This window comes from Budorcas taxicolor, chromosome 19 (assembly GCF_023091745.1).
Source record: "Budorcas taxicolor isolate Tak-1 chromosome 19, Takin1.1, whole genome shotgun sequence".
Taxonomy (NCBI): Eukaryota; Metazoa; Chordata; class Mammalia; order Artiodactyla; family Bovidae; genus Budorcas; species Budorcas taxicolor.
The window spans coordinates 26,998,695-27,024,265 of record NC_068928.1 but is presented as its reverse complement, the minus strand read 5'-3'; the positions used below and the strand labels follow the sequence as shown (position 1 = coordinate 27,024,265).

The window sequence follows — 25,571 nt, the reverse complement described above, 5'->3', positions numbered from 1 at the left end:
CATGCCTCCAACCAGGTACAGCCTTTTCTCCAAACTGAAAGGAAACTGAGGCACAAAATGTGTGATGGCCATAAGTGACACTTTCCTTGTTCCACTCCTGGCCTCCCATGAGCTTCAACTCCTCATCCCCTGTCCTTCCCCTGTATTTTGTCTAGAGTAACTCAGGAATGAGCAAGGTAAAGGAATGGCTAGGTGGGTGGGGGCTTTGAGGAATTCTGATACAGATACCTTGACCAGAGTGGGCAGCCACAAATCAGTTCTAGCAGGTTGCTGCCAACAGGGGAATCAGATCTGGTGTTACTGTAGACCTTAAAAAATTATCAAGAGAAGCCAGAAATCCAAATTTCTCTGTGAAATATCCACATTTTTATTTATTTATAATTTTTTTACAGCTCAGAGTTTTATTCAGTCAACAAAGGATAGTACACTCGAGGCGTGAAGGCAGGCCGACCCCAAAGGAGAGTCATTTTTTTTTTTACATTTTAAAAGTAGCAAACCAGATTTTAAATTTTGGCCAACAACATGAGCCAAACAAAACATTTCAGTGTGTAACTCTGATGTATATTGTATAATGTTTTTGTTCTCTTATATGATGCTCAGTCTAGGGAGCAGATTCTAAATACTGTTAATATTAGCTTCATTTTACAGACGGGGAAACTGAGGCACAGAGCAATTTAGTAGCTTGCCCAAAGCTTGAGCACCAAAGCTGGAACTTGAAGTTTTAAAAGTGTGCTTTTTATCCTCATTACAAATGCATCTTTTTAGAAATAACCTTTTCTTTCTTAATCCTAAAGATATTACATATTACAAATATGATAAACTGCAGAAAGGCAAAAACAAAAAATAACCACTAGTCCCAACACGCAAACATCAGCACTACTACTTAGTGTATTTCCTCACAGAAAAAAATTCCCTATTAATTCAACCAGAGGTAACTGCTATATAGGTTAGGATCTGTGCTAGGTGCCTGGGATTACAGTGAGCAAGACAGAGTTCCTGCCTTTAGAAGGCATACAAGTCTAGTTCTTGTTGTTTGTTCCATTCATTGCCAGCATAGGTGTTAACATCCAATAGAGCTTCCTCAAGAAGCCAAAGAATAATAAACGGTTAGTGCATTTCAGGTGGGCCCAAGTCCCCCTGATGCCTAGTCCCATTTAGGCTCCCTCCTTAGAAACAAAATGAGAGAACTGGACTCCTAGTGATGGAGTTAAGATGCAGAAGGGTATAGGGCTTGAGAGCCCTGCTAAACTCTCAATTCACTTGGCCAAGGATCTGGATCTCCACCTTCCAGCCTCAAGGAAAAGGGTCGGCGGGGGGCAAGTGGTACGTGGCATCCAGAAAGATGACGAGGGTCCCAACGCTTGTGAAGATGATGAAGGTCCATAGGAAGAGGCGGTCCACTACCATGGCCACAAATTGCCAGTCCTCCTTCAGCTGGGGTTAGGCAGAGGAAACTGTTCCTGAGTCCGGACCCCCAGGAACGGCTGCCCCAAGGCCCTGTGCCCCATCCAGATCCTCCCACCACAGCTTTGAGACAAGGGCCGGCCTCAGAACAGCAGAGAGCCACCACAGGCAATGGATGTGAATCAAGAACAAGAAGGAAAGTAAAGACAGGACCCAGTGAGGCAAACTTCCACTCAGAAATAAACCCGAGGCACTTCCCTGGTGGTCCAGTGGCTAGGACACCACGCTCCCAATGCAAGGAGCCCGGGTTCAAGCCCTGGTCAGGGAACTAAATCCCACATGCCACAACCAAAGATCCCATATGCCACAACTGCTGCTAAGTCGCTTCAGTCGTGTCCGACTCTGTGCGACCCCATAGATGGCAGCTCGCCAGGCTCTGCTGTCCCTGGGATTCTCCAGGCAAGAACACTGGAGTGGGTTGCCATTTCCTTCTCCAATGCATGAAAGTGAAAAGTGAAAGTGAAGTCGCTCAGTCTGACTCTTAGCAATCCCATGGACTGCAGCCTGCCAGGCTCCTCCGTCCATGGGATTTTCCAGGCAAGAGTACTGGAGCGGGTTTCCACTGCCTTCTCCGATATGCCACAACTAAGACCCGACGTAGCCAAATAAATAATTAAAAAATAAAAATAACACCGAGTGCTGGGGGCGGAGCCTGTTTCCGGGTGGAGCCAAGGGCCCCCAGGCCTTGCCCTGGTCCACCCTCGGTGGACATACCGCGTCATGGTCTTCCTGTTCCTGCAGCTGTCGAGCGATGTAGCTGATCGAAGAAACGACCTCCCGTAGCTCAGGAGAGAGACCCACAGCCCGGTTTGGACCATCGATAAATCGCCGCAGGTCTGGAGCAGACAGTTCAGGCTGGAACCTGGAAGAGGCGGGACTGTTTGGCCACGCCCAAGGCGCAAAGACAGCCTGGGCGGGTGCTCTAGCCCCTGCCCCAATTCCCTCCTCCAACGCAAGTCTGGGTTTCAAAATGTGAGAGGGCCCCTCAGGTTCTCGCCTATGGCGGCGACCTCTCTAACCTTCTGCAATTTTTCCTAACCTCTTAGGCGTTTCAGTTCCCACCTCTCCACAAAGTGGGCAACAGATGGCATACTACAACTCCCATGATGCTCAACCACAACCTCCGGGAGCTTAGGTCGCCTGCACCGCACAGTCTTCTGGGAATTGTAGTTCTCCCTCTCCCTTTTATGTGGGCGATGGAGAGTAGGTATTACCTGTTGGGTTTGGGGAAGAGAAAATCATTTGGTGGCTTGCGGATGAAATATTCATCTGTTCCCCGACCCCAGCCACTTCCTGGAGAATCCCTGAGAGCTATGGAAGGTGGCTCCAGCATCTGGTCTCTCTCAGGTTTGGGCCTCTTCAGACCCAGGTACAGAGGGAGTTTGTGGATAAAGATCTGCAGAGTAGATGAACAGGCGTGTTGGAGGGGGTTCTCAGGCCTTGAGACCAGAAGAGAAGCCGCAAACCACCCCCCTGGCACGTGCCCACTCCTGCCAAGCGTGCCTGAGTCCCACAGGGCCCAGAGTTCTTAAGTGGGTTAGGAGACATCCTGACTGGAAAGAAAAGTTCTAAGGGCTCCCACCCTGATAGTACCTAGCCCTTGGAATGCTTCCATGGGACCCACCCCACAAAGGGCAGTATTGATGAAGAGAGTCTGGAATCCACACAGAGTTAATAATGTGAGGATAAAATTAATTGTGCAACATTTCAACACCCAAAGACCCTGGCACTTGGACACTCTACCAGGAGTTGAAGTTGTAGTCTCCCTCGGGTCTGTGAAAGGGAAGGTTGAAGCTGATGGGAGAAAGGAGCAAAGCCTGGACAAAAATCCAAATACTAGGATTTAGAGTTAACACAGGTTGAAGGAGGAGGTCTTCTTACCTGACGAACCCAAAGGGGCATTTGGTGGGTGTGGGGTGAGCGATGATGCAGGTTGAGGACCACAACACTGAGGATGACTGAGAAGGTGACGAGGACCATGGTGAACATGAGGTACTTGATAATGATGGGGACAGACAGGGAGGTCTCAGGTACTTTGTCTGCCAGCAGCAGCAGGAACACAGTGAGGGTCAACAGGGCAAAGATGGAGAGCCCCATCTTCTCTCCTTGGGGGACAGAGGGGAAGGTGGAAGAATTAGGCTTTGCCAGAAGAAGATCTCCCTGGCATAATCAGTGACCATGTTTCCAGCCCACTCAGACAGGGTTTTGGAAGGGCCAACTGCAAGCAAATGACTCCTGCATTTAAACCTCCAACCTGGACTTATTCCCCTAAATTCCACGCTTGTCTTCCTAACTCCTCCATTTGGGTGTCCAACCAACAGCTCAGATTTAACATGTCCAATACTTAATTCCCTCACTGCCGACTCTCCCCACAGTCTTCCACATTTCATAAATGACAACTCCATCTTTCCTGTGGCTCAAGCCAAATCCTTTGAGTCATTTTCTGTTCTTGTCCCTCTCATCCCATATCCAATCCATACCAAACCTTATTGATACAAGCCATCATTACCTCAGGTCTGAGTTATTATAAAGGCCTCCTTTTTGCTTCATCCTTTGCCCCCTGCTGACTGTTTTCAACAGAGCATCCAGACAGATCCCTTAAAGATGTAAATCAGATCATAACACTCCAGTAGCTTCCCATCTCCTTTAGCATAAAAGCCAAAAGTCCTTACTGCAGCAAGGTCTTCCCATGAACTCTCTGACTTTGTCTCCTACTGTTTTCTCTCTTGCTAACTTGATTCAGTTACATCGGCTATTTCTTGAATATGCAAGGCATACTCCCACCTCAAGAGTCTTCACATTCACTCTTAACTCCTCCTGGTAATTTCTTCCCTCAGATATCGACTACGGTCATTCTCTCACTTCCTTCAAGTTTTTGTTCTAATATTGATCAGATATTCCCTTTTTAGTGAGACATTCACTGACCAGCCTATTTTTAAATTGCAACCCCTGTGATAAGCCATAATGAAAAGAATATGAAAAGGAATATATATATGTATAACTGAGTCACTTTACTGTACAACAGAAATTAAACACAACATTGTAAATCAACTATACTTCAATACAATTTTTAAAATAAATAAATAAATTGCATCCCCTACTCCCATCCTCATCCTCCCCAAACCCTTCTCCTGCTTCATTTTCCTTCTTAGGACTTGACCTCTTCTTCTTTTTTTAATATTTATTAACTTGGATGCACTGGGTTTTAGTTGCAGCATGAAGGAAACTTTGATCTTTGCTGTGGCATGTGGAAATTTTTAGTTGCACCATGAGGGATCTTTAGTTGTGGAATACGAACTCTTAGTTGCAGCATGTGGGATCTAGTTCCCCAACCAAGTATCAAACCTGGGGCCCCTACACTGGGAGGTCAGAGTCTTAGCTTCTGGACCACCAGAGAAGTCCCTTGACCTCTTCCACTATATTGTTTAATGGATTTATTTATTATGCTTGGACTGTCTCCTCCACTAGAATGTAAACTCCATGAGAGTAGGGATTTTTGTCTGTTTTATTCACTGATGTATTCCCAGTGTCTTGCACATTACAGATGCTCAACAAATATTGTTGCATGAGTTAACAGACCAACCCCTGTAGCACAAATTGTATAGCAAATTGAAGGATCTAAAAATGAAATAAAGTATATAAGAATATGCCAGGTGGCTGGTTATTCCTGTGACATACAACAGGTACTGGGAACTTCAGGGAAGGTATTGAAATAAATAACATTTATGGTCTGTTCTGGTTTAGTTCTATAATATTGGTTTCCAAGATTTGCCTTGCTCCAAGAAGAAGGAGAAGTAACATGTGAAAGTGTTGCTAGAGCTTCATCACTCTCCTTCCCTTAGACAGAGAGGACTTGATTCCAGAGAGAAGGAAAGCATGTGTTTTTTGTTTGTTTTGTTTTGGGGGCCACAGCAGTGAAAGCCCAGAATCTTAACCACTAGGCCCACCAGGGAACTCCCGGGAAAAGCATCTTTTGAATACCAGAGTTTAGGACATCAGTCTCTGAATCAAACTGGTACTAACCAGGGTTGGAATAGCGACACCGCCTCTCTCTATATAAGGTCAGCTGAATGACAAACTCTCCTAACCTCTTTATCCTCCTCTGTGAAACAGGAAGACAATTCAGCACCTACCTCACAGAGTTGTGAAGATTAGAATTGAGTTAATATATGAATCCCATGGACGGAGGAGCCTGGTGGGCTACAGTCCATAGGGTCGCAAAGAGTCAGACACAACTGAGGTGACTTCACACGCACGCACACATAGAAAACATATTATCTGTATTATCTTATAGCAAGTGCTCAAAATTAGCAAATTACATACACTTACACAAAGTTTACAGAGTACCCTGCATAGTTCTCTTAACTCAGTTAATCCTCAAAATAGTCCTACATGATAGGAACAGTGGGTGTCCTATTTCCAGATCAGGACACTAAGAGATTGAGGAATTTGCCCAAGGTTACTCCTTAAGCACTTTGTGCTGTATTTTAGAGAACTGTTGGATATTATTTTCTAGGGAGATGGGAGGTTTAGGGACTAGTACTCTTGCCTGGAAAATCCCATGGATGGAGGAGCCTGGTAGGCTGCAGTCCATGGGGTCACTAAGAGTCGAACACGACTGAGCTACTTCACTTTCACTTTTCACTTTCGTGCATTGGAGAAGGAAATGGCAACCCACTCCAGTGTTCTTGCCTGGAGAATCCCAGGGACAGCAGAGCCTGGTGGGCTGCCATCTATGGGGTCGCACAGAGTCATACACGACTGAAGTGACAAGCGAGGGGACAGAGGATGCCAAGAATGGGAAAAAGGAAAGGAATAGTTATCTAAGCCTGGGAGCTTGCAGGTCAGAGGAGTGGCAGTTCCAGGGATGAGATCCTAGGATTCTGAAGGGAAGAGTTCAGAAGTTACTAGATGCAGAGAAGTGAGCAGCAGAGGGGAGACAGCACTTGAGGTTGGAGGGGGAACCTGAATCCAGATGCAAAGGCTCTTCTTGAAGGGAAAACCTAGGTAAGATTGCTTAAGCACAATTCCTGATGGCCTGAGTTGGCAGGAAAACCTTCCCTGTATTACGGGTGAAGAGGAAGAAGCTGAACTATTGGTAAGTAAGACAGCTGGGGCTCCTCCCCCCTTACCTGCATCTGGTGGCAGGTAGAAGACAAAGATGGCCAGGAGAGTGATGAGGATGCATGGGGCAATAACGTTGACCAGGTAAAAGAGAGGCTTCCGGCGAATGATGAGGTAGAAGGTGACTTCTTCACGTCGTCCTTCCCTGCCTCCCCTAGGATCCACTGGAGGCTGAATTAGCCGAGAAGGCTTGTGGATAATCTCCCATTGGCCATTCTCTTGGTGGGGTGAGGGGGGAGAAGAGAAGGTGACAGATATGGGACATGTCTTTGTTGGTGCCAGATACGGCTTTTTCTTTCTTTCTTTCTTTTTCTTTTGCCTGCTCCATGCTGTTTGTGGTAGTTCCCCAGCCAGGGATTGAACCCAGGCCCTCAGCAGTGAAATCACAGAGTCCTAACTACTAGACTGCCAGGGAATTCCCAGATATGGCTTTCTCCACCACATCCTAGAGCAGAGGAGACTGATATAATAAGGGGCAATAAGGGGCTAGCTATAGACCCTGGGCTGGACAGCCCATCTCTATTTGAACGAGTCTCAATTTCCATACCCACAAAATATAGATAGTTATATCTATCTTGCCGACCTCACAGGGACTCGTTGATGGAATATGTTTATAAGCCTGTTAGAAACTGGAAATCATAAAGCCCATGGACATGGAAGTTATACCCACTTACCAATAAAGGTCCCTTCATGAATATACACTTCCTGCCGCTCCTGCCCCTCAGGACTCAAGCCAGTTTGCAGGCTGACCTCTGAGCTGTCATAGCTATAGGAACTGAACACCATGGTGCAGTTCTGCCAGTCAAAGGGGAAGTAGGTGACCTGGATGGAATGGAGAGTCACTAGAGCTGCCAAAGAGCTGGTTGGGGCTGGGGGAGTTGGGGAGGTCACAGGGCAGACAGGGGTCAGAGGATATGGCCCCTCAGGAGCTAGAGACCACCAAGGGAGATGACCTAGAAGTGGAGTCATAGAGAAATCAGAAGCTTGTTTGGGGAGGCCATGGACATTGGAGGAAAGGTCACTAAGGAAGACTGGAAGTCAATGAAAGTGGACAGAGAAGAGGAAACTCAACCGACGATAAGAGGGATGTGAAGGTCATGGGGATAATGGAGGAGTAGGTCTGAGGGAGGGTTTCTACGAGCGCCTTGAGCTTCCCAGATGGAGCCGTGAGACCTGGATGCTGCAACTGCTGCGATAGATGCCTGGGGGCTGCCAGCGCATGGAGCCATCGGAGGACACCACGACGCTGATGTCCAGAGCAACATCAAAATTTCCATCGTTACTGTAGGAAAAGAATCAAATCAACTCGGATCAGGCCCCGTCCTCCGGAGGCCGCGCCCCTCCAGAGGCCCTGCCCCGTCTCCCAGACTTTGGGAACATCCTACTTGTTTAGGAGCACCACGTCGGGTAACCACACGGATTCTGCTGAGATGCGGAGTGAATCGATGCCCTCGTGCTCCTCAGGGTCCCAGCTGAGCCTGTAGTCAGTCCATTCCTAGGGAGGCAGAGGCTGAGGGGCCGTCTGGGGTTGGAGGCTGGGAGGAGCCTTGGGACGTGCGCAGGAAGCCCGGGCAGGGAATGCAAGAGAGGAGAGCCGCGCAGGCCTGGGCTGTGGTTCTGAAGGCCTAGGCTCTGATTCCAGTTCCACGTGCACTCTTTGGGACCCCATTAACTAATTTTCCTTCCCTCGCATCGGGCCCCAATTTTTCCATTTTGTAAAAACGAGGGGGTTGACGAGCTAGTCTCTAAAACAGTGATTTTCAAACCGCAATTAGCGACCCTTTTAATGGGTCAGGAGTCACATGAGTGGCCCCAAACCAGAGTTTAAATTCTTTTCTGAAGCCTCTGTTTCAGTTATAAATGTGTTTTCTGAGGTCATGATGCAAAAAAAAAAAAAAATTCTTATTGGGCGGGACATTCGAGGAAATCGTAAAGGCAGCGAGGTCGCCCGCCCTTTCCCACCCTGCGGGGGTCTCCGTACCAGGTCTAAGTAGACTTTTGTGCTCATCTCCTCATCCTTCTCGTTCTAGAAGGGAAAATTTTAAGGGTAGATATGATGTAAGTGTAGAGAAATAAGGGGCTCGGTAGGTCAAACTCTCCCTGGAAACTCCCTTCTTTTTCCGAGTCGCACTCTCTCGGGTTCAAGCCCCATCTCCTATAACCTGCGTGGATTTAAACCCTATCTCTCAAATTTCCTGCGGTCCTTACGGCCAGCCAATTCATTTACCAGTCCCGACGTGGACCGGACTGAATCTCCATCTGCTGTTTATTAACTCTGTCCGGCACCAAGCTCCGCCCCAGCCTGTGACCCCGCCTCAAGACCCGCCCTCCGGCCAGTCCAGCGGCCCCCAGCTCTATTTCAAGATCCGCCCATAGGCCTGTTCATCGTTTTACCCGGCTCTACCCTGGTCGGTCCAGCAGCCACGCCCACAGCTTGTCCATTGGTCCGATTTCGACCCAACCTGCTCTAATATCCCATCAGTCTCCTAGTCTGGCTTCGCCCCGGACCCCCTCCCCCAGTGGTCCCTGGGTCCCGCCCTGCCTAAAGCCACGCCCCTAGTCGCCTAGTGGCGGGACGCAACTCCCCGCGTGCGCCCTCACCAGGCTGATGAGTTGCGCTAGGGTGAGACCAATGCTGACCCAGACACGGTCTCCCACCTCCCGCGCCGGCCGCACCGTGCTATCATAGCCTGAGAAAAGTTTTTCGCGGAGTCGGCCCTCCGCCTCCGAGCCGCGGGCGCCTGGAGGAGGAAAGAATTGAGTGAAGCTTTGATGCCCGGCCACGACCTCTGGCCCTGTCACTGCTCCTTTGAGGCCCACACTTACCCGGGGCGAGATGCGCCCCCAGCACCCCCAGCAGGAACAGAAGCAGCGCCCCTGGGGTCATAGCCCGCCCGCGTCGCTCAGCGAGTCCGCTGGGTGAGTCGCCAGGACAGCCAGCGCAGGGGAAGTGACGAGGCGCCCAGGAATGTGCACCTGTTATTGGGGGGCAGCTGCCAGCCCACCCGCCCCGCCCCTGGGACTTGATCCCGCCCCGAGCAACTGCCAAAGCCTGCCACCCACAGATGACAGACAACACTTCAGTTGTATAAATCGTCTTTAATTGAGAAAGCGTGGAGTAGAGACCCGGTCCCCTGGGAGCAGATCCAGGCGATGGGTGGAGCCTGAGCGGGGTCTGTGTGGGTGAGGGGAGCATCCACCCCTCTTAGGACAAGCCAGAGGTAAAAAGAGCCTGAGGAAAGGCAACCTGCCTCTGACTCCTAGCCCTTCCCTTTAGTGCCTCCTCAGTCTACTCTGCCCAAGTCTGCCACCACCCAGAGTATCCCTCCCAGTTCACTGATGGGCTTCTGATCTTTTTCAGGCCTGCCCCGAGCTCTCTGCATTTTTTCAGAAAAATCTAGTCAGGCCCTTTTTGGGTACCTAAAACCCAGCTGAGGTTATAAACTCTAAGGTAATAAAGCAAGTTTTATTCAGTTAGAAGCGTGTGGGGGTGTATGAGGTTTAGAACCTAAGAGGCCCTCACCCTCCTTAGCCTGATCTGTAGGGGAGAAGGGTGGGGCTTATTGCTGAACTGGGGTCTCCTCATTGTGGGTGGGTGGGAGTCAAGGCTATGTCGCATTTGTCTTTTTTATTCCAGACCTATTACCCTAAAGACCTCAGCTTTAAAGGGGACCTGGAAGGAATTCCTGCTGAGGTAGCTACGTGTTCATATCCCCTCAACCCAGGCACAGGTCCAATCACGCCATGGTTCTGGTCCCTTCCCCATCCTAGCTGCCCTACTATGAGCCAGGGATTCCTTCCGAAACTCCTTTGCCCTTCCTCAGACTCTGTTTCCCAACAGGGCCCCAACTGAGCTGTAGGAACTAGAAACTGCATGTAAAAATAAGGTTAGCATTCTATAGGAAGACTAAGAGTTTTAGAAAATTATCTAGGAAAAACAAGAAGTGGTTCTTGATCCATCTAGAACTTAGTTTTTTGTGAATCATAGCTGGGTCCTTTCTAGAGCTCATGCATAACAGGTATCACTAGAGAAGGTGGGAATGTGGGTCTAGAACTTACTCTAGAGCAATAATATGGCTATATAGGTCCCCCGTTCCATCCTGAAGGAAAGGGCTGAGAGCGCTGGTCTATGTCCTAGAGCTAAGATTCAGAAGGAAGTATGGCTCCATATGTGTCTAGAACACCGTGCTCTAGAATTGGGTGTCTCTGGGATAAGAAAGTTCAAACTGTGGTGATCTGAGACTGGTTCCAGTTCAGGCCAAGGCCAAAAGCTGGACAGGGCTCAAATCCAGCTACTTTGAAGTCAAGGGTCCATCTGGGTCAAGGACAGAAGCCTGATGGATCAGAACAGAGCCTGGCAGCATGCCTGTGTTCCAGCACAGAGCCTGAGTGCAGAAGTAGCCCTGGCTGGAGTGCCTTGTGTTCTGGAACCTGTCTGGAACAAGGCAGAAGGTGGAGTAGAGAAAGAAGGAATGATCCTGAGCGCCAGTGGACCTACAGATCTATGGCTCAGTGGCAATGAAAAGGGCAAAGGGTTCCAGGAACTGGCTGAGCCTGGGATGGGGAGGATTTATGTTCTGGTTCAGTCAGTTTTGGAATCCCCAGCGCCATCTCAGAGAAAGCCTTTGGAGGGACGAGTATGGAAGAAAAGAAGTGATCAGCCAGGACCATTTCCAGACATCTTCCTCTCTGACCCCCAACCCTGGGCCTAAGAGTCTGAGGGTCTCAGCAGGCCCAGAAGTCACAGTGGCCCCTAGGCTCCCTCGGGGCAGAGCACCTGGTGGGACCTGGCTGCACAGGGTATGAGTGTGGCAGCGGTGGTGAGAGCAGGGCCGGAAGCAGGGCTGGGAGACAGGCTGTGGTGTGGCTGGCTCTGTGCGAGTGTGGGGAGCCTCCAGTCCTGGGATGACATTTCAGGGGGCAGGGGGACTGGAAGGGGAGGTCTCAGGGACACTGTGGAGAGAAGGCTCCCGGTACATGGCCACTGTGAAGGGGGGAGAGAGGAGCAGGAAGGAGAGTTAGGCACCCAGAGAGCTCTGAATAGGCTCCGTTCCCCTCCATGCAGCCTCTGGGAACCCCAACCCACAAAAAGAGATCTCCCCAAATCCCTCCAGGCCAAAGTCTTCCTGGCTTTGCCTGTCATAACAGGTATCGTCTTAAAACACTTATAACCCCTGAGCTGTATGTCATTAAATGTCCATGTCAAGGTCAATACCCTCCCATGTGGCCTGCCTCTTCCCAGAGGGTCCATACTCACCCTCCAGGAGCTTGGGCACAAAGTGGGCAGCTGCCTTGGTCTTCTTGACTCGATTTCCCTTCATGACTCGGCCCTCCTTGTCCAGGCCCAGATACCAGGCCCGTCCAGAACGGCGCTGGCGATAGAGAGCAGAGGCGTACAGGACATAGTAATTCTCAAAGACGCACTCCTTAAAGCGACACTCAGCTGTGAAATGCGGCTGAGGAGACAAAGACCCAGAAAGGCACACACAGACAGAGACAAAAAGACACATCACTGGACTAGAAGGGAGCCCTGGGAAGAACAAGGCAGGAGGCAATCCATACATTTGAGGTGAGGAGAACCAACTTCTGAGTCCATGCAGGAACTGGGACAAAAGGAGGATGAGAAAGAGTCTGGTGGCCCCCAAAGGCCAGGAACTAGACTTCTGGGGGTATGGAATAAAAAGATACATTCTCTCTAATCTACTCCACTCCCAACCTCTCACCATCCAGGGGACCTGGAGGGAATTCCTGCTTGGAGGAATTCCAGAATCCTTTCCCAATATCCCAAATGACTCTGGGATAGTGAGTAATAATGAAGTCTCAAGGAGGTAGGAGGAGACACAGGGACCAAGGCAGCTGCCCACTTCGGACATTCAAAGAGCCTGGGGGCACATGGGGGGCTGTTCAAGGAGGAGAGATTAAAGGGACTCTAGAGTAGGTGCCCCTGAGTGGGCAGTGAGGACAGGGTGTTGGCAAGAGCTGGAGGGAGACAGAGCTCTGAGCTGCAAAATACCTGTAGTTGGGAAGTGTGTCCTAGAGGAGTCCCCAGACCCCAGGCCACTCCACCCCCTTGTCTCACCGAGCTGTAGAGCAGCCCCTCAGCGTTCATGGCCATGTAGTGACCCAGCTTGGCACTCTGGATGGTGACTACTCGCAGCCCCACAGGGATCAGGTTGAAGTGGGCTGGGGGTAGAGAGAAGGAGCCTCAGTACCCCAGACCTCCAATTCCTATCTGAGCGCGCACACACACACCCCCATTCCAGTTCCAGCTCTTCCCTTGGGAGTCAAAGAGCCAATGGATCCTGCAGCGGGAATAGTATTGTCATGGCCTGTGCCCGCTCTCCCCCTTCCCACCAGGCAGCTGGCTTCCCCTCTCACTGAAAGAGCTGGTATCCTCTGGGGTGCCCTGGATGCTCCCGTCGGGATTCGCCTGGAGGTAGAAACCCTGGCGGCAGAACAGTTTGGTGACGATGCCTTTGAGCTGAGGTTCTGGAGAGAGAGACATTCATCTTGGAACATGACATCTCTGTTCCCAGAAACATTCCTACACTTGGCGGGATCAGAGGAGAGAAAGAAAAAGAGAATGGAGGGAAGCAAGAGGGTCGGTCCCAGGGCCCTCCCAGCAAGCTCTTTCCCACCTCTCTCAGATGCCAGAGGAAGCTGGGGTGTGGGTCCCTTCTGCTGCCTCTAACCAGTTTTCAGTTTAATTTATTGAAATTTATTTAAAGGCTTAATTCCTACCCTACAGCTCAACCAGAAGGTGGGGAGGGGAGAAGAGGGAAGAGGAGGGCAAAGATACACGGAAAGACAGAGGACAGAGGGAGACCGGCAGGCCTGCTGAAAGGGCAGTGTGTGTGCGAGTGTGGGGGCAGTAAGGTGACCACAGGGTAGGGGTGCCTCCTTAGGGATGGGGGTGGGACTGGGTCTGACGCTGACTCAGCACCTGCTGCTGCGGCTGCCGCTTGCTTGGCGTGGGCCTCCCCTTGGCCTGGCGCCCGTCTGTCTGACACTGACCCATCTGTCTGTCTGTCTGTCTGTCTGTCACTCTACTGGCTCGCGGGGGCCCAGCCCTCCCTGAGGCTCAGCCTCTCCCCTTCAGCCAGGTAACCCGCCTGGGATGGGGACATTCGGTACCACACCAAGGAAATGGGGGAGGGGGCCGGGAAGCTGGCGAGGCAGGCTGAGTCACGTGGGGACCCGGTCCCACCCAAAGGGTGGGCTGCGGACCGTACCACTACGGAGGGCCGGCAGCGGAGGGGGGAAGGACCGTTGGGGGGCGGGGGGGGGGGGGCGGTCTCTCCCTAGGGGAGCTGGGAGCGGGGGAGAGAGAGGCCAGAGGGACTCCCTGGCTGTCGCACCTGGACGGGGACCACACGCCAACCCTCACAACTCTCGTCCCCCGAGGCTTGCTCCCGGTCGATTTCCCGGTACCCCCTCGTAGGTGGTACGACCCTCAGTCTCCGTGTGGGTCTCCAGCCGTGTACTGTGTCTGAGTTCCTCATAGCAGAGGGTCCCCTGAGCCCGTGAGGCCCGATTTTGGAGTCGCGTAGGGGGTCTCGGGGGGGGGGGGGGGGCGGGGATGCCCAGCTCCTTTCTTGGAGCGCAGGTCACGGGAGGAGGGCGCACAGAGGGGCGGGCTGGAGAGGTAGCTGCAAGGACACCCGGGGGAGAGCTGGGGAGATTGGCGCCGAGCCAGGCAAGCTCGGCCAGGAGGAACGGAGCCAAAGCTCGGAGGAGCGGGAGCACCGGGGCGGGGGCGGGGCTGCCGGAGCCGCAGAAACCCTCGGGGTGACCCAGGAGTCCGGAACCCCCAGGCCCCTCCACTCGGGTTTGAAAGAATCGCGAGAGCCGGCACGTAGGCGGAGGATGGTGGGGGTGGGGACTCGTGTTGGGTACGGGGTTGGGGGGGCGGCGAGAAGCAGCCGCCAAGCTTCGGGGCACCCGGCTTAGCCCCTCGTGCCTTCCCCTTGCCCTCGAAAGCAAGGAGACTCGGGGTTACGGGCGAAAGAAAAGGGAAACTGAGGCATCGTCTGGCTGAGAGTTGGTGGCCCGGGCCCACCCCCTTTCATTTTCGGGAGCTCCCCCACTTCGGTCAGGCCCCGCTCTTCGGGAGTCGCTGGCCTCAACCTCCCAGGCAGAGAGACCCCGGGCTTGGAGACCCTGCCCCAGCCACTCACCCGGGCCGCGGTCCGTCCGCGCGGGCCGCCCCCCGCACAGTCGCACCTTGGACAGCAGGATGAGCAGCTGCTTCTGGCAAAGGGACTTGGTGCCGCGGGGACACACGCGCCGCTGCGCCGACACGGGCCGGCTGCCCCCGGGCTCGCGGACCTCCCGCTTCTGCCGGATCAGGCTACTGGCCAGTGCCGCCATGGCGCCCCGGGAGGAGACACCCCCAAACCGGCAGGCGTCCGGAGCGCGCTGGGCACCCCCTCCCCCAGAGAAGCCCGCTCGCTCACCAGGACATTCTCTGGACGCTCCGGTCCCGACTCACCGCCCTACCCGCAGGACCTGAGGATAAACCCTAGAGGACCCCCACCCCAGGCTCCAGCTCCCACCCTTGGGCCTCCTACTAGCTTCGTGGGACTCAGCAGCTTATTTACCTCTCAATGGACCCCACCCTCCACTTTTGCCCCCTACAGAAAACTCTCCCCTTCTCTAGTCTCCAGTGTCCCTGTGCCCCACTAACCTTATCCCAAAGGCAAGACCCTCAGATTTTCCAAGATGTGGTTCCAATATCCCCACGCACCTTTCCACCCTATTTCCAGGCCCCCTGTTCCTGACAAAGCCACTCTTATAATCTTAAAGGTGTGGGTCCTTAGCTTTGGAGATACTCGCTCACCCCACTCTTGCTGGGGTGCTGCCAATATCAGCGAAGAACCCAACCTTGGTTCCTTTTCCTTTGCCACCCTCTAAGTGAAGAATCCCCCACTTTTTTCACTGAAATCCCCCAAAAACTATGTCTCAAGATATTCAGACTGTCCCCATTCAGCAAGCAGAGGTTCCCAGACCCTGTCTCTGGACAAACCCAGTATTTACCAAGTCACCCCCATTTCTAGTGGCAGAGGGTTCCAGGTGCTGAGCCCCTTTTCTCACCTTGTTACCCTCCACTCCTTTTGAAGTCACCTCCAAACCCTCCCTTCCTAGTGGTTACACCAGGTGGTTGTCTGGAGGGCCCTCTGTCACCTCGGAGTAAGAAGCATAGGTTTTGGGGTTTGGGGTGGTTTTTTTTCTGGCAGCCCCTTAATTTCCTCGGAGACAGCTGGTACTGTTTAGATCCCACGCCCTCCAATCCAACCAGCCCCCCAGGAGAGGAGTGCACCCACGTTGTCACGGGTCTCCAAATGTGAACAGACCCCCGATAAGTCAGAGAGCATCCCAGCTGTCTGCGGCAGGGCTTCCTCTTCCTCCCGGGCACCGCCTACAGCACCCTCTCTTGCTTCCCCGACGCCCCTCAACCTGTCCTGTCTTGTCAATCCGGCGACGGCTGGCGCTGGCTCCGGTTCCAGGCTCCTCCCTCCCTGTACCCCGCAAACGGGGCTTCCCCCCACGCCCGGCTAGGAGTCCCAGACCCCAGGAAGGAATGAGGGTGTCTCCGCAGAGTGCCCTGGTCCGGCGAAGTGAGCACTGGGCCTGGCGGCTGGACAGCGCAGCGGCGGCAGCGGCGGCAGCGGTAGCGGCGGTGGGAAGCTGAGGCGGCGGCGGCGGCGACAGCAGCTCCCCCTCCTCCGAGAGCCGGCCCGGGGGCGGGGCAGGGGGCGGAGACGCCGGGAAAGGCTGGGGCGGGGTGGGGGTGGGGGGGAGCTGGGCGTGCGGAACCCCGGGGTTCCTTGGAGGCAGGGAGTGGGGACGGTCTTAGAGGCAGCCGGAGCCGCCTGTCTCGGGGTTCAGAGGAGGAGGGACAAATAGGCGACTCCACAGAAGGCAAATCTGCACGAGGGGGGAGCTTGGGCTTAGGTAGATGGAATGGTGAGAATGGAGAAAGGGACCCCACTGCCCGAGATCGAGGACAGCACTGGATGAGGAAAGTGGGGGGAGTAACTGAAAAGATAGCAAGGTGGCGAGGACTAGCCTGGGGTGAAATTCGGCCTGCTTAATATCTCTGCTTTTGTGTGAACCAAATTGGTCAGTCCCTGGTCTCCATACCTCTCTCCTTTTCACGTCTTTTTTCAGCAAATATATTACCCCTATCGACCCCTAAGAGAAAAGACCATAAGCACTAGGGGGAGATGGATGCCAGAGGTTGCACCGGGGCAAGAAGGGTGCTGGCTACAGATGTGGAAAGTGGGGAGGCCGGAATGGAACGACCTGTGCCAGGGATGGTGCGGGAGGAGGGTGGGAAGATGGGGAAGAACCAGACAGGAGGCCTTCTAGAACGCGGGTTCTTTGGGCCCAAGGGGTTCAGCCTGTCTCCCAGGTGAAGGGAGAGCAGTCCCCTCCACACCCCGCTGGCCAACAGAAGCACTTTCCACGTTAGTACGAACAGCGTGTTTAATGCGACCCGGCTCCCACGCCGGCTAAGCCGCCCCCCTTACGCGCAACCTTGGCCTCCTCCACAGCGGCGCGCAGGGCCCGAGCAGGGTCCCCGCGAAGCAGGGCCAACGCCCCGAGCAGCGAAGCGGCGCCGTCCCCCGCACGGAGCTTTTGGCCACTCAGAAAATAGTGGGGAAGCGTCCGCGCCTCGAGTACTCGGCCCAGCTCATCCAGCAGCCCGAGGCAGCAGGCGCCCGCATTTTCGGGCCGCGCCAGATAGAGCGCGGGCAGCCGCTCGCACGCCCAGTAGAGCAACGTCCGCAGGAGGTAGGGCGCCGCGGCCCGGGTCCCCGCCACCAGCGGGCGCAGCAGCGCCTGGGCCGCCGCGTGAGCTTGCAGCAGCGGAGCGGGTATGCGCGCCTTGAGCGCCAGCTCCTGGCGGGCGAAGCAGAGCTGCCAGCCGGAGGCGCCCGGCCGCTCGGTTCGGCCGCCGCCGCCGCCGGGCACCAGGTAGAAGGAGGACGACTCCGAGGCCAGCGGGCCGGCCCACGAGTGGCTCCGAGCCCCCTGGGGCCAGCCGGCCACAGACACCACCGGGATCAGGTCGAAAAGCAGGAGGCGGCGCGGGGGCCCGGGCGTAGCCAGGAGGATGGTAGTGAACCCTGCGTGGCGGGCTGCGTGGACCAAGCGCGGGGCACCCGGGACCGGGAATAGGGACTCAGCGACCGCAGCCAGCGAAGCAAAGAACCAAGCAGCCACCTGGGCGGGGCACAATGTGGGCCATGCCTCTCGAGCCTCCGACGGCTGTGGCGCTGGGCTAACATCGGTTGCTTTGGTGACGTCATCATTCGTTTCTTCCGATGGTGAGGGAAAGCCAATATCGGTTAGGTTTTGCTGGGGTGACTCCGGCACTGAAACATTACTAGGTGATTTTTTCAAAGACTCGTGTGCCTCAGGCTCAGTGATGTCACCGTGTGGCTGGTCCACGGAGCTTTGCGGGTCCTGGGGACTCTCTCTGCTATCAGTTGGGTGGATCCAATTACATCCTTCTGGGACTGGGGGTCCTAGGCAATCCTGCCATGCTTCCCGGACCGAGGTTCCGCGTACCTGCTCTGGGAGGCAGAGCCATGCATAACAGGATCTCATGTCCAGTTGCAGCTCCTGCCCAGTGCCATCTAAAGAAAACACGGGCACCAGGAGTGTGAAGCCAGCATCGTAGTGAGGTCCCCGCGTGTAGGGACCAAGAGGTGCAGGCCCCAAATCCAGGGACCCCTCTCGAATCCCACCACGAAGCAGCAGGAGCTCTGTCTGGGGAGGAAAGCGAGGGTCCCTGCGGTGAATGAGACCTAAGGGAAGAGTAGGGATCGTGAAGACATGATCCAGAGCCCAGGATGGGATGGGGTGGACCTGAGAGCAGCAAGAGGGTTACTTACTAAGCAAAGAGAACACAAAATCCTTGGCCTGGAGGAGATCTGGTCCTGGCTTGGGCCCATCACTCCAACTCTCCTGCACACCCAGCTCCTGGATCAGCTGGGTTAGTTCTTGCAGCTGCGCTCCAGAGCAGAAGTCGATGTCTGTGAGCGGCCGGGCTGGGGCTGGGGGCGGTGGGCCCCACCAGGGAGCGTTCCCCCAGACTGCAGAAGCCATATGGCTCTATTGTTTGGGGGCTAGGAAATACACGTACAGGGGGAAGCCCAGAAGCGTTGTTCCTTCTGCTGTGGAAAACTTGCCCCTCCTTTCTTTTCTCCTCCCGAGATCAAGAGGGTGCCTAAGTCACAATCTGCCAATGGGTCTGCAGATGAAGGGCTCCAAATTTAGTCTTGAAAGCAAACAAATACCTCCTCCGTCCTTGCCCTTTTCTCATATGCTAGTCCCCACCCCCAAGAACCGATTCACCTGACTCAGCAGGTTAAAAGTGGCTGTTTGGCCCCTCCTTCGGAATGCAATAGCCTCCTTCACCACCCCCTGTCTACCTCCCCTTACCTCTTTTTCGGAAGAGGCTAGTGGTTTGCGGCTTCCCTCTTAGGGGTAGCTGCAAGGTCTGAAAAGAAAATGGTTAGGAAGGTTCAACAGGTAACTTCTTCCTGCTGCTCACGAGGCTACGCCCCTATGTTACAACCACGCCCCTTTCTGGAGGTGGTTCCGGACCAGCCCGGCCTCCAGTCAGAGTTCAATCTCTCCTTTGGCTCTGCAGAGATCTCCTGGCTATCTTGGGAGTTGTAGTTTGTCTTCCAAGCTACCAGGGCATTAAAGCCACGCCCCCAGATCCTTTCCTGTTCCGTTGAAATAGTGCCTGATGGAAGTTGTAGTTTCTATGGAAATAAACTATAGCGTGTCTTTCCAAGGCCAGGTCAATGCAAACATTCCTTGGACTTAGAACAGAGACATAATAGGATGGATCCAAATAGCAAATGATAATGAGGCACATAACCTAGGGCCTGAGGGAGTAGAGGTGCCCTGGTAACTTAAATCTAGAAGAATCCTTGCATGCAATTACTGCTAGCCTAGGAAGGTGCCACATGACTTGTCCAAGGTCAGCACCGAGCAAGAGAGGTGTTGGAAAGGGGTTTCCCGACTGGCATGAATCTCTTTGGAATCAGTGGAGGTAATGTTAGACAAGAACACATAAGTAGTGATGACCCAGGGAGGGACATCCAAAGGGACATATTAGTGATGGCTACCTCAGACACACTAATGGTATCAGGGCAAACACTTTGGAATCTTGCAGCTCAGGTGTGTATACAGAAGAGTTACCAGGGCTGAAAATCAAGTCCAGAGGAAACTCCCAGGTGGGTTGGGGCAGGGCAATGAGAAATTAATAGGGGAAGAAAATTGCTTTCAGCGACCAGTGCTATCACGGACACAGCTTAAGTCCAGGATGAAACTAGGAGCCAGAATAATAGGGCAGAAAGATAGGTAACCAAAGACAAGCTCACGGATTAGACTAGTGCATGCTGGACCAGGAAATTCTTATGTTCCTTTTTCCCAGGGGTCTGTCTCCACAGTGAACTAGGGCTAAGTCCATGGGCAAGAAAGTGGGCAAGTGGAGACACTTAGAACAAATCAGAGGCCTGTTCAGCAACTCAACGGACATGAATTTGAGCAAACTCTGGGAGATAGTGAAGGACAGGGAAGCCTGGCATGATGCAGTCCATGGGGTCACAAAGAAGTCAGACATGACTTTAGCGACTAAACAACAAAAAGAGGGGACCCTCAGAATCCAGGGCCCAATTTGGGGAGCCTAAAATTCAGGGGTTCCTAGTCATTGACAAAGAGAGGTCTTCTCCCTCTGTTACAAAAAGAGCCCCAAACACAGCCCAGAACCGGGAAGGCAAATTTCCATACAACAGGTTGTGACCCAAGAGACCAGACAAGGAAAACTGAAGCCTGAGCTCTTTGTCACAGTCTGGGGAAATCAGGCATTGGGCGTCCATTCCTACATCTTAACTGCCTCCCTAGATGGTGGCTTCTGAACCACCCTAAAAAGAACTAATTTCTCTGGGCCTCTTAAAGCTCCCTGAAAGTGAAAGTGACAGTCGCTCAGTGTGTCTGACTCTTTGCAACCCCATGGACTGTATAGTCCATGGAATTCTCCAGGCCAGAATACTGGATGGAGTGGGTAGCCTTTCCCTTCTCCAGGGGATCTTCCCAACTCAGGGATCGAACCTAGGTCTACCCACATTGCAGGTGGATTCTTTACTACCTGAGCCACAAGGAAAGCCCGTCTTAAAGCTCCTATGCTGTGGATGGCTGACAGGGAAAGTAAAGTTGCCCTGAACTCTAAAGCATTGCTCTCCAATAGCATTTTCCATGATGATGGAAATGTTTTAAATCTGTGCCGTCCAATACAGTAGCCAGTAGCTCTATGTGGCTATTGAGCACTTAGATCATGAGACTGAGGAACAGATTTTTTTTTTTGGCTGTGCCTTGCAGCTTGTAGGATCTTAATACCGCCGACCAGGGATTGAAGCCCAGCCACATCTGTGAAAGCGCTGATTGCTAACCACTGGTCCTCCAGAGAACTCCCTGAGAACACTTTTTAACTCTACTTAATTTTAACTCATTTACATTCTAATAGGCATATTTGGCTAGTAGCTACTGTAATGGAGAATGCGGCTCTAGGGCCTTGGGGATAACAGCTTAAGGTAAGACAGCGACAGCAGGAAAGCTGGGAGTTTCATTCCTTATCCCCCACCTGAGGGGTGGGGTTGGGGTGGATGGCCTCAAATAACCACAGAACACTTCTCTTGCCTTTTTATTCTTCATGCACATTGGTCCCCTCTTTTTCTAAGTTTCTCATCACACACTGATATCCCCATGCCTTGGCCATCTCTGATGAGTTGTTGGATATCTCTCGGTGAAGGCGCCTGGGAGACAATGCTTCACACTTGTCCCTGCCTGCTCCTAACTGTCTCTGGCGGGCGTCAAAGACCACGTGCCCTACCCGGGTGCCTGACCCTGGGCAGTGGGGCTTCCAGTTGGTTTTGGGAGGCATAGACGTCTGGCGGTAGTTCTGGCAGGCTGCAGGAGCTGTGTCCATGGGGCGGTACACCCAGTCTTGGCTGCCTGCTCGCCGGGAAGGCGGTTGCAGCTCTATCAGCACAGGCACCTCTGAGAAGGTTTGTCGGTTACTGTAGACCACCTGGGCCTTGGCGGGGGAGGAGGGCTGGCTAGGTGGGACAGAAGCCCCTGGAACATGCTGCCCGGCATCATGCCTTCGAGGAATCTTCTCAGATATAAATGACTTTGGGGTCTGAAGTGGGCCCAACACCTGGACACAGTCAGTTCCTAGAGGGTTCTTGTGGAGGACAGGATTGGGGACAAAGCACGAGTCCTCTTGGAGGCCTGATCCCTTGATAAAGTCCTGAGTCTTGGAGAAGCCAGAGTCTTGAGTAAGGGCTGGACCCTTCTGGGGGTCAGGATGTTGAGTAACTCCTGCGTGCTTGTGGAGGTTAGGGTTGTGGCAATGTTCTGGGCTCCTGTAAAGTCTAGCATCTTGGGGAACATCACATCTTTTGACTTTGCTGACTTGGGTAAGGCCCAGATTCTTATGGAGGTCAGAATCTTGAGTAAGGTCTTGGCTCTTGTAAACTCCAGAATCTTGAGTAAGGCCTGGATTGTTGTAGTCTCCTGAGTCCTTATAGAGGCCAGGGGTTTGCACAAAGCCTGGGTTCTTATGGGGACCAGATTCCTGGGTAAGGCCTGAGTTCTTGTTGACTCCAGAGTCTTGGACAAAGCATGGACTCTTCTGTGCTTCAGAATCTTGGGTAAAGCCTAGACTCCTAGACTCTCCTGGATCTTGGGCATTACTTGTACTCTTGTAACATCCAGAACCTTGAGAAGGGTGTGGGATACTATGTAGGCCAGTGTTTTGGGAGAGCTCTTGACTTCTATAGAAGTTTTGTTCTAGATTTCTACAGACTCCAGAGTCATGCCTAAAGCCTGAGCTCCTCTGAATGTCAGAAGTTTGAAGAAATGGTGTGTTCTTGTGGAGACCAGAAGGTTGGGTAAGATATGGGCTTCTAAAGAAACTTCCCTCTTGAGTAGAACTTAAACTCTGGGAGCAAGAATCTTGTATAATGACTGAATCCTTGTGAAAGTCAGAGTCTTGGGAAAGGCTTGGATTCTTGCAGAGATGAGGGTCTTGGATAAAGCCTGGGCTTTTGTGGAGGCCTGGATTTTGAGCAAGGCCTGGGTTCTTGTGGAGGCCTGGGTCTTGGGTAAAGCCTGGGCTCTTGTGGAGGCCTGGATTTTGAGCAAGGCCTGGGCTCTTGTGGAGGCCTTGGTCTTGGGTAAAGCCAGGGCTCTTGTGGAGGCCTGGATTTTGAACAAGGCCTGGGCTCTTGTGGAGGCCTGAGTCTTGGGTAAAGACTGGACACTTGTGGAGGCCTGGATTTTGAGCAAGGCCTGGGCTCTTGTGGAAGCCTGGGTCTTGAGTAAAGCCTGGGTTCATGTGGAGATTTGGATTCGGGGTAAGCTCTGGCTTTCTGGGAACTCTAGTGTCTTTTGAAGGGCCTGGGGTTCTCTGGAGACCATGGTCTTGGTTGAGGCCTAGATTCTTATGAAGTTCAGGGGGCTGGGGCTGGTTTGGGGTTTGGGAAGTAGTGGAGAACTGAGGAGGGATGGGACCCTGGGAAGAGAGGACAGACTGAGGAGACTTGGAGGGTGGGGGACATTTGGGGGTCTGTACTAAGATGGAGGGCTTCTGGTGGTTGCTGTGTTGATGAACAACCAAGGATCTGGGAGAAATGAGAGGCAGAGAAAGAGTGCAGGGTGGAGGCACAGTACCCATTGAGTTCTGGGTACTGGTTGGAACGTGGAAGCAAGGTTGATAAGGGGTAGCATCTTTGGAGTACACCAGGAATTTGGGGTAGACTGGAGTCTGGGAGTCTGTGTTTTGCTTCTCAGAGCTGTAAGGGTGGAAACTGCAGTAAGGGAAGGTCTTGTGCTGCACAGATTCATCCTTGACATCATTTGAAAGCTTCCATTCCATGTTCCCCAACTCCAGGTAACCCAATATGGATCCTGTGAAGGGCTTGGCACTGTCCTCACTACATTGCTTCAGTGTTTGCTCAGCTGTACCAGAGCTCACCAGGCCATGCCCCTCTTGGAGCCTGGAGAGTGTACCTAAGTCCTTTCCGGAATACCCAGAGTTCTGAGGGGTGCATACATGGAATAAGTTCTGCTTTACCCTGCGGGCATCATAGACCACATGGCCAGTGGAGAGGCCTTGGCTGAAGGCAGACAAAGTAGAGGGAATAGAAGTTAGGATGGAGGAAGGTGGTGTGGAAGGGACTGGAGTGGTCGGCTGGGCCATGACCAGTGCAGGGACAGGGGTTGTGGCAGACATGGGGGCAGGTGCTGGTGTAGGGGCTGGAACAGAAGTAGCAGCAGGGCCAGAAGCTTGGGGAGGGACTGGAGCAGAAGTTGGGGGAGGGGCTGGGGCAGAAGTTAGGGGAGGGACTGGAACAGAAGCTGGAGGAGGGGCTTGGGGAGGGACTAGGGCAGAAGCTGGGGGAGGGACTGGGGCAGAAGCTGGGGGAGGGATCAGTTGGGCATGGGTATAGGTTAGATGAGCATGGGTCAGAGTGTGGGTAAGGGTGTGGCCCTCGCACTGGGCTGGGCCCTGTGAGGGGGCCTGGTCCAGGGTATAGGCTAAGGTGTGCTTTGGACCACAGACCTGGGCAGAGTTGTGCTCAGGGCCAAGGGTTAGGGAGTTGGTCTGGGCCTGAGGTGGGGCATGCTCAGGCGAGTAAATGGGGGCGTGGGTCTGGGTCTCGGCTGGGGTGGGCTCAGGAAGTTGGGCTGGGGAGAAGGTCTGGGCCTTGGCAGGAGCATGCCCAGGAGACTGGACCTGGGAGCGGGTCTGGGCCTGGGCTTGGTCATGGTCTGGGGTCTTAGTCTTGCTCTCTTGGGGCAGGCGCAGTGGAACCATGTCCACCTTGCTCATCCTACGGAACTTGGAAGATGTCTCCTGCTTAGAGTAGAAGGTGGCTTGGGCCTTTAAGGCTGTGATCTGAGGGTCCTCCCCAGCTCCCGTTAGCCCCTCCTTCCACAGTCCCCATGGCACCTCCATGGGAGCCCCAACATGTCCACACTGAGGCGGCATCCAGCAGCACTTAGAAGCCTTCTCATCGTTTGTGTCTGGTATCCAGGAGTCCAGGTGGTTAGGGTGCCCGAGCAGGAAGCTTGGGCGGCGGTGGAAGCGGGGCGGGACTCTTGAGCACAGGTTCTTGGGATCCACGGAGCAACGTATGCACATGGGATGGCTGCCTGCATAGCTGGATTGCTTGTCTGCAGGGAAAGGTGAGATGTGACAAAGCCTGGGTTCCTGAGGGGCTGAGGATGGGGACGGGGAAAGAAGAAAGGGGACAAGTCCATATCCCCAGAGCCCACGCCAGGGCCCACTCACCTCTGGGGAAAAAATGACGGAAAAGAGTCCGCAAGGAGTTCTTCAGGTGTTTCCAGAGCTGAGGGAAGCAGAGGAGGGGAGAGTCCGGGACCAGTGTGAGCCCTGAAGTCCAATCCTTGCCTGGACACACCCCAACAGCCCTCCCAACTAAGCCCCTTTGAGACCCCAAGGCTCCCCCAACACTGCTGCCCAGATCCTGCCCTGACCAGAGTCACCACATTGATCCCCACGTTGAGCAAGATGAAGCTGCCCAGGATCAGAAGAATTGAGTCTCCTAGGTCCTGGCACTTTCTGGGGTTGGTGCCAGAGCACGCTTGGGCTCCGTGGTAGGTTCGCTCACCCATGGCTGGGGGTCCCAGGGCTACCTGGGCCCCCTGGCCCCCACATACTCACTAGGAGCCAGACTCCTCTGGTGGGGGAGGGGAAGAAGGACTGTGTCATAATGGGGAGGGGGGTGGGGTCACAATGAGGGAGGAGGAGAATAAAGAGGGCCGAGAGTGGCATTCCCTGGTAACCGGGTCAGGCAGCCTGAGCCTGGACAGTCAAACAGGGCCCCAGAGGCCAGCACACCTCTCCTCAAGATGTCAATCCTTCCCTCACA

General features: G+C 53.6%; 4 protein-coding genes across 9 annotated transcripts; all 4 read right to left on the bottom strand.

Moving 5' to 3' along the window:
- Nucleotides 1–349: 349 nt before the first annotated feature.
- On the bottom strand, nucleotides 350–9,525 carry CHRNB1 (cholinergic receptor nicotinic beta 1 subunit). 6 transcript variants are annotated; one of them, XM_052657772.1, is made up of 12 exons: nucleotides 9,415–9,525; nucleotides 9,190–9,329; nucleotides 8,570–8,614; nucleotides 7,974–8,083; nucleotides 7,762–7,870; nucleotides 7,263–7,410; nucleotides 6,597–6,806; nucleotides 3,346–3,569; nucleotides 3,208–3,258; nucleotides 2,679–2,860; nucleotides 2,179–2,326; nucleotides 350–1,434 (listed from the first exon to the last, which is right to left on the bottom strand). In XM_052657772.1, the coding sequence occupies exons 1-12, from the start codon at nucleotides 9,473–9,475 to the stop codon at nucleotides 1,294–1,296; spliced, it is 1,569 nt and encodes a 522-aa protein (XP_052513732.1). In that variant the 5' UTR covers nucleotides 9,476–9,525; the 3' UTR covers nucleotides 350–1,293. The 6 variants fall into 6 exon arrangements, with proteins under 6 accessions (XP_052513732.1, XP_052513733.1, XP_052513734.1 ...); XM_052657773.1 differs by having other exon boundaries at nucleotides 9,229–9,329; XM_052657774.1 differs by lacking the exon at nucleotides 3,208–3,258.
- Nucleotides 9,526–11,363: 1,838 nt separating this feature from the next.
- On the bottom strand, nucleotides 11,364–14,958 carry FGF11 (fibroblast growth factor 11). The gene is made up of 5 exons (XM_052658215.1): nucleotides 14,766–14,958; nucleotides 12,967–13,077; nucleotides 12,668–12,771; nucleotides 11,846–12,044; nucleotides 11,364–11,572 (listed from the first exon to the last, which is right to left on the bottom strand). Exons 1-5 carry the CDS (start codon nucleotides 14,956–14,958, stop codon nucleotides 11,502–11,504), a joined length of 678 nt encoding a protein of 225 aa, XP_052514175.1. The 3' UTR covers nucleotides 11,364–11,501.
- Nucleotides 14,959–17,076: 2,118 nt separating this feature from the next.
- Nucleotides 17,077–18,705, bottom strand: TMEM102 (transmembrane protein 102). The gene is made up of 2 exons (XM_052658840.1): nucleotides 18,492–18,705; nucleotides 17,077–18,404 (listed from the first exon to the last, which is right to left on the bottom strand). Exons 1-2 carry the CDS (start codon nucleotides 18,703–18,705, stop codon nucleotides 17,077–17,079), a joined length of 1,542 nt encoding a protein of 513 aa, XP_052514800.1.
- A 2,608-nt stretch (nucleotides 18,706–21,313) lies between these two features.
- SPEM3 (SPEM family member 3) lies at nucleotides 21,314–25,314 on the bottom strand. The gene is made up of 4 exons (XM_052658609.1): nucleotides 25,177–25,314; nucleotides 24,971–25,028; nucleotides 23,043–24,852; nucleotides 21,314–22,826 (listed from the first exon to the last, which is right to left on the bottom strand). The coding sequence occupies exons 1-4, from the start codon at nucleotides 25,312–25,314 to the stop codon at nucleotides 21,314–21,316; spliced, it is 3,519 nt and encodes a 1,172-aa protein (XP_052514569.1).
- Nucleotides 25,315–25,571: the final 257 nt, after the last annotated feature.

Coding starts and splice junctions, on each gene's coding strand:
- CHRNB1 (XM_052657772.1), bottom strand. CDS start 9,475: ATGACCCCAGGGGCGCTGCTTCTGTTCCTGCTGGGGGTGCTGGGGGCG. Junction 8,615..9,189: donor TAGCGCAACTCATCAGCCTG/GTGAGGGCGCAC, acceptor TTTCCCTTCTAG/AACGAGAAGGATGAGGAGAT. Junction 8,084..8,569: donor CAAAAGTCTACTTAGACCTG/GTACGGAGACCC, acceptor CTGCCTCCCTAG/GAATGGACTGACTACAGGCT.
- FGF11 (XM_052658215.1), bottom strand. CDS start 14,958: ATGGCGGCACTGGCCAGTAGCCTGATCCGGCAGAAGCGGGAGGTCCGC. Junction 13,078..14,765: donor GCGGACGGACCGCGGCCCGG/GTGAGTGGCTGG, acceptor CTCTCTCTCCAG/AACCTCAGCTCAAAGGCATC. Junction 12,772..12,966: donor AGAGGATACCAGCTCTTTCA/GTGAGAGGGGAA, acceptor CTCTACCCCCAG/CCCACTTCAACCTGATCCCT.
- TMEM102 (XM_052658840.1), bottom strand. CDS start 18,705: ATGGCTTCTGCAGTCTGGGGGAACGCTCCCTGGTGGGGCCCACCGCCC. Junction 18,405..18,491: donor TTTTGTGTTCTCTTTGCTTA/GTAAGTAACCCT, acceptor CTCTTCCCTTAG/GTCTCATTCACCGCAGGGAC.
- SPEM3 (XM_052658609.1), bottom strand. CDS start 25,314: ATGGGTGAGCGAACCTACCACGGAGCCCAAGCGTGCTCTGGCACCAAC. Junction 24,853..24,970: donor CCGTCATTTTTTCCCCAGAG/GTGAGTGGGCCC, acceptor CTTTCCCTGCAG/ACAAGCAATCCAGCTATGCA. Junction 22,827..23,042: donor GACACTAGAGTTCCCAGAAA/GCCAGAGCTTAC, acceptor CCTCCACAAGAG/CCCAGGCCTTGCTCAAAATC.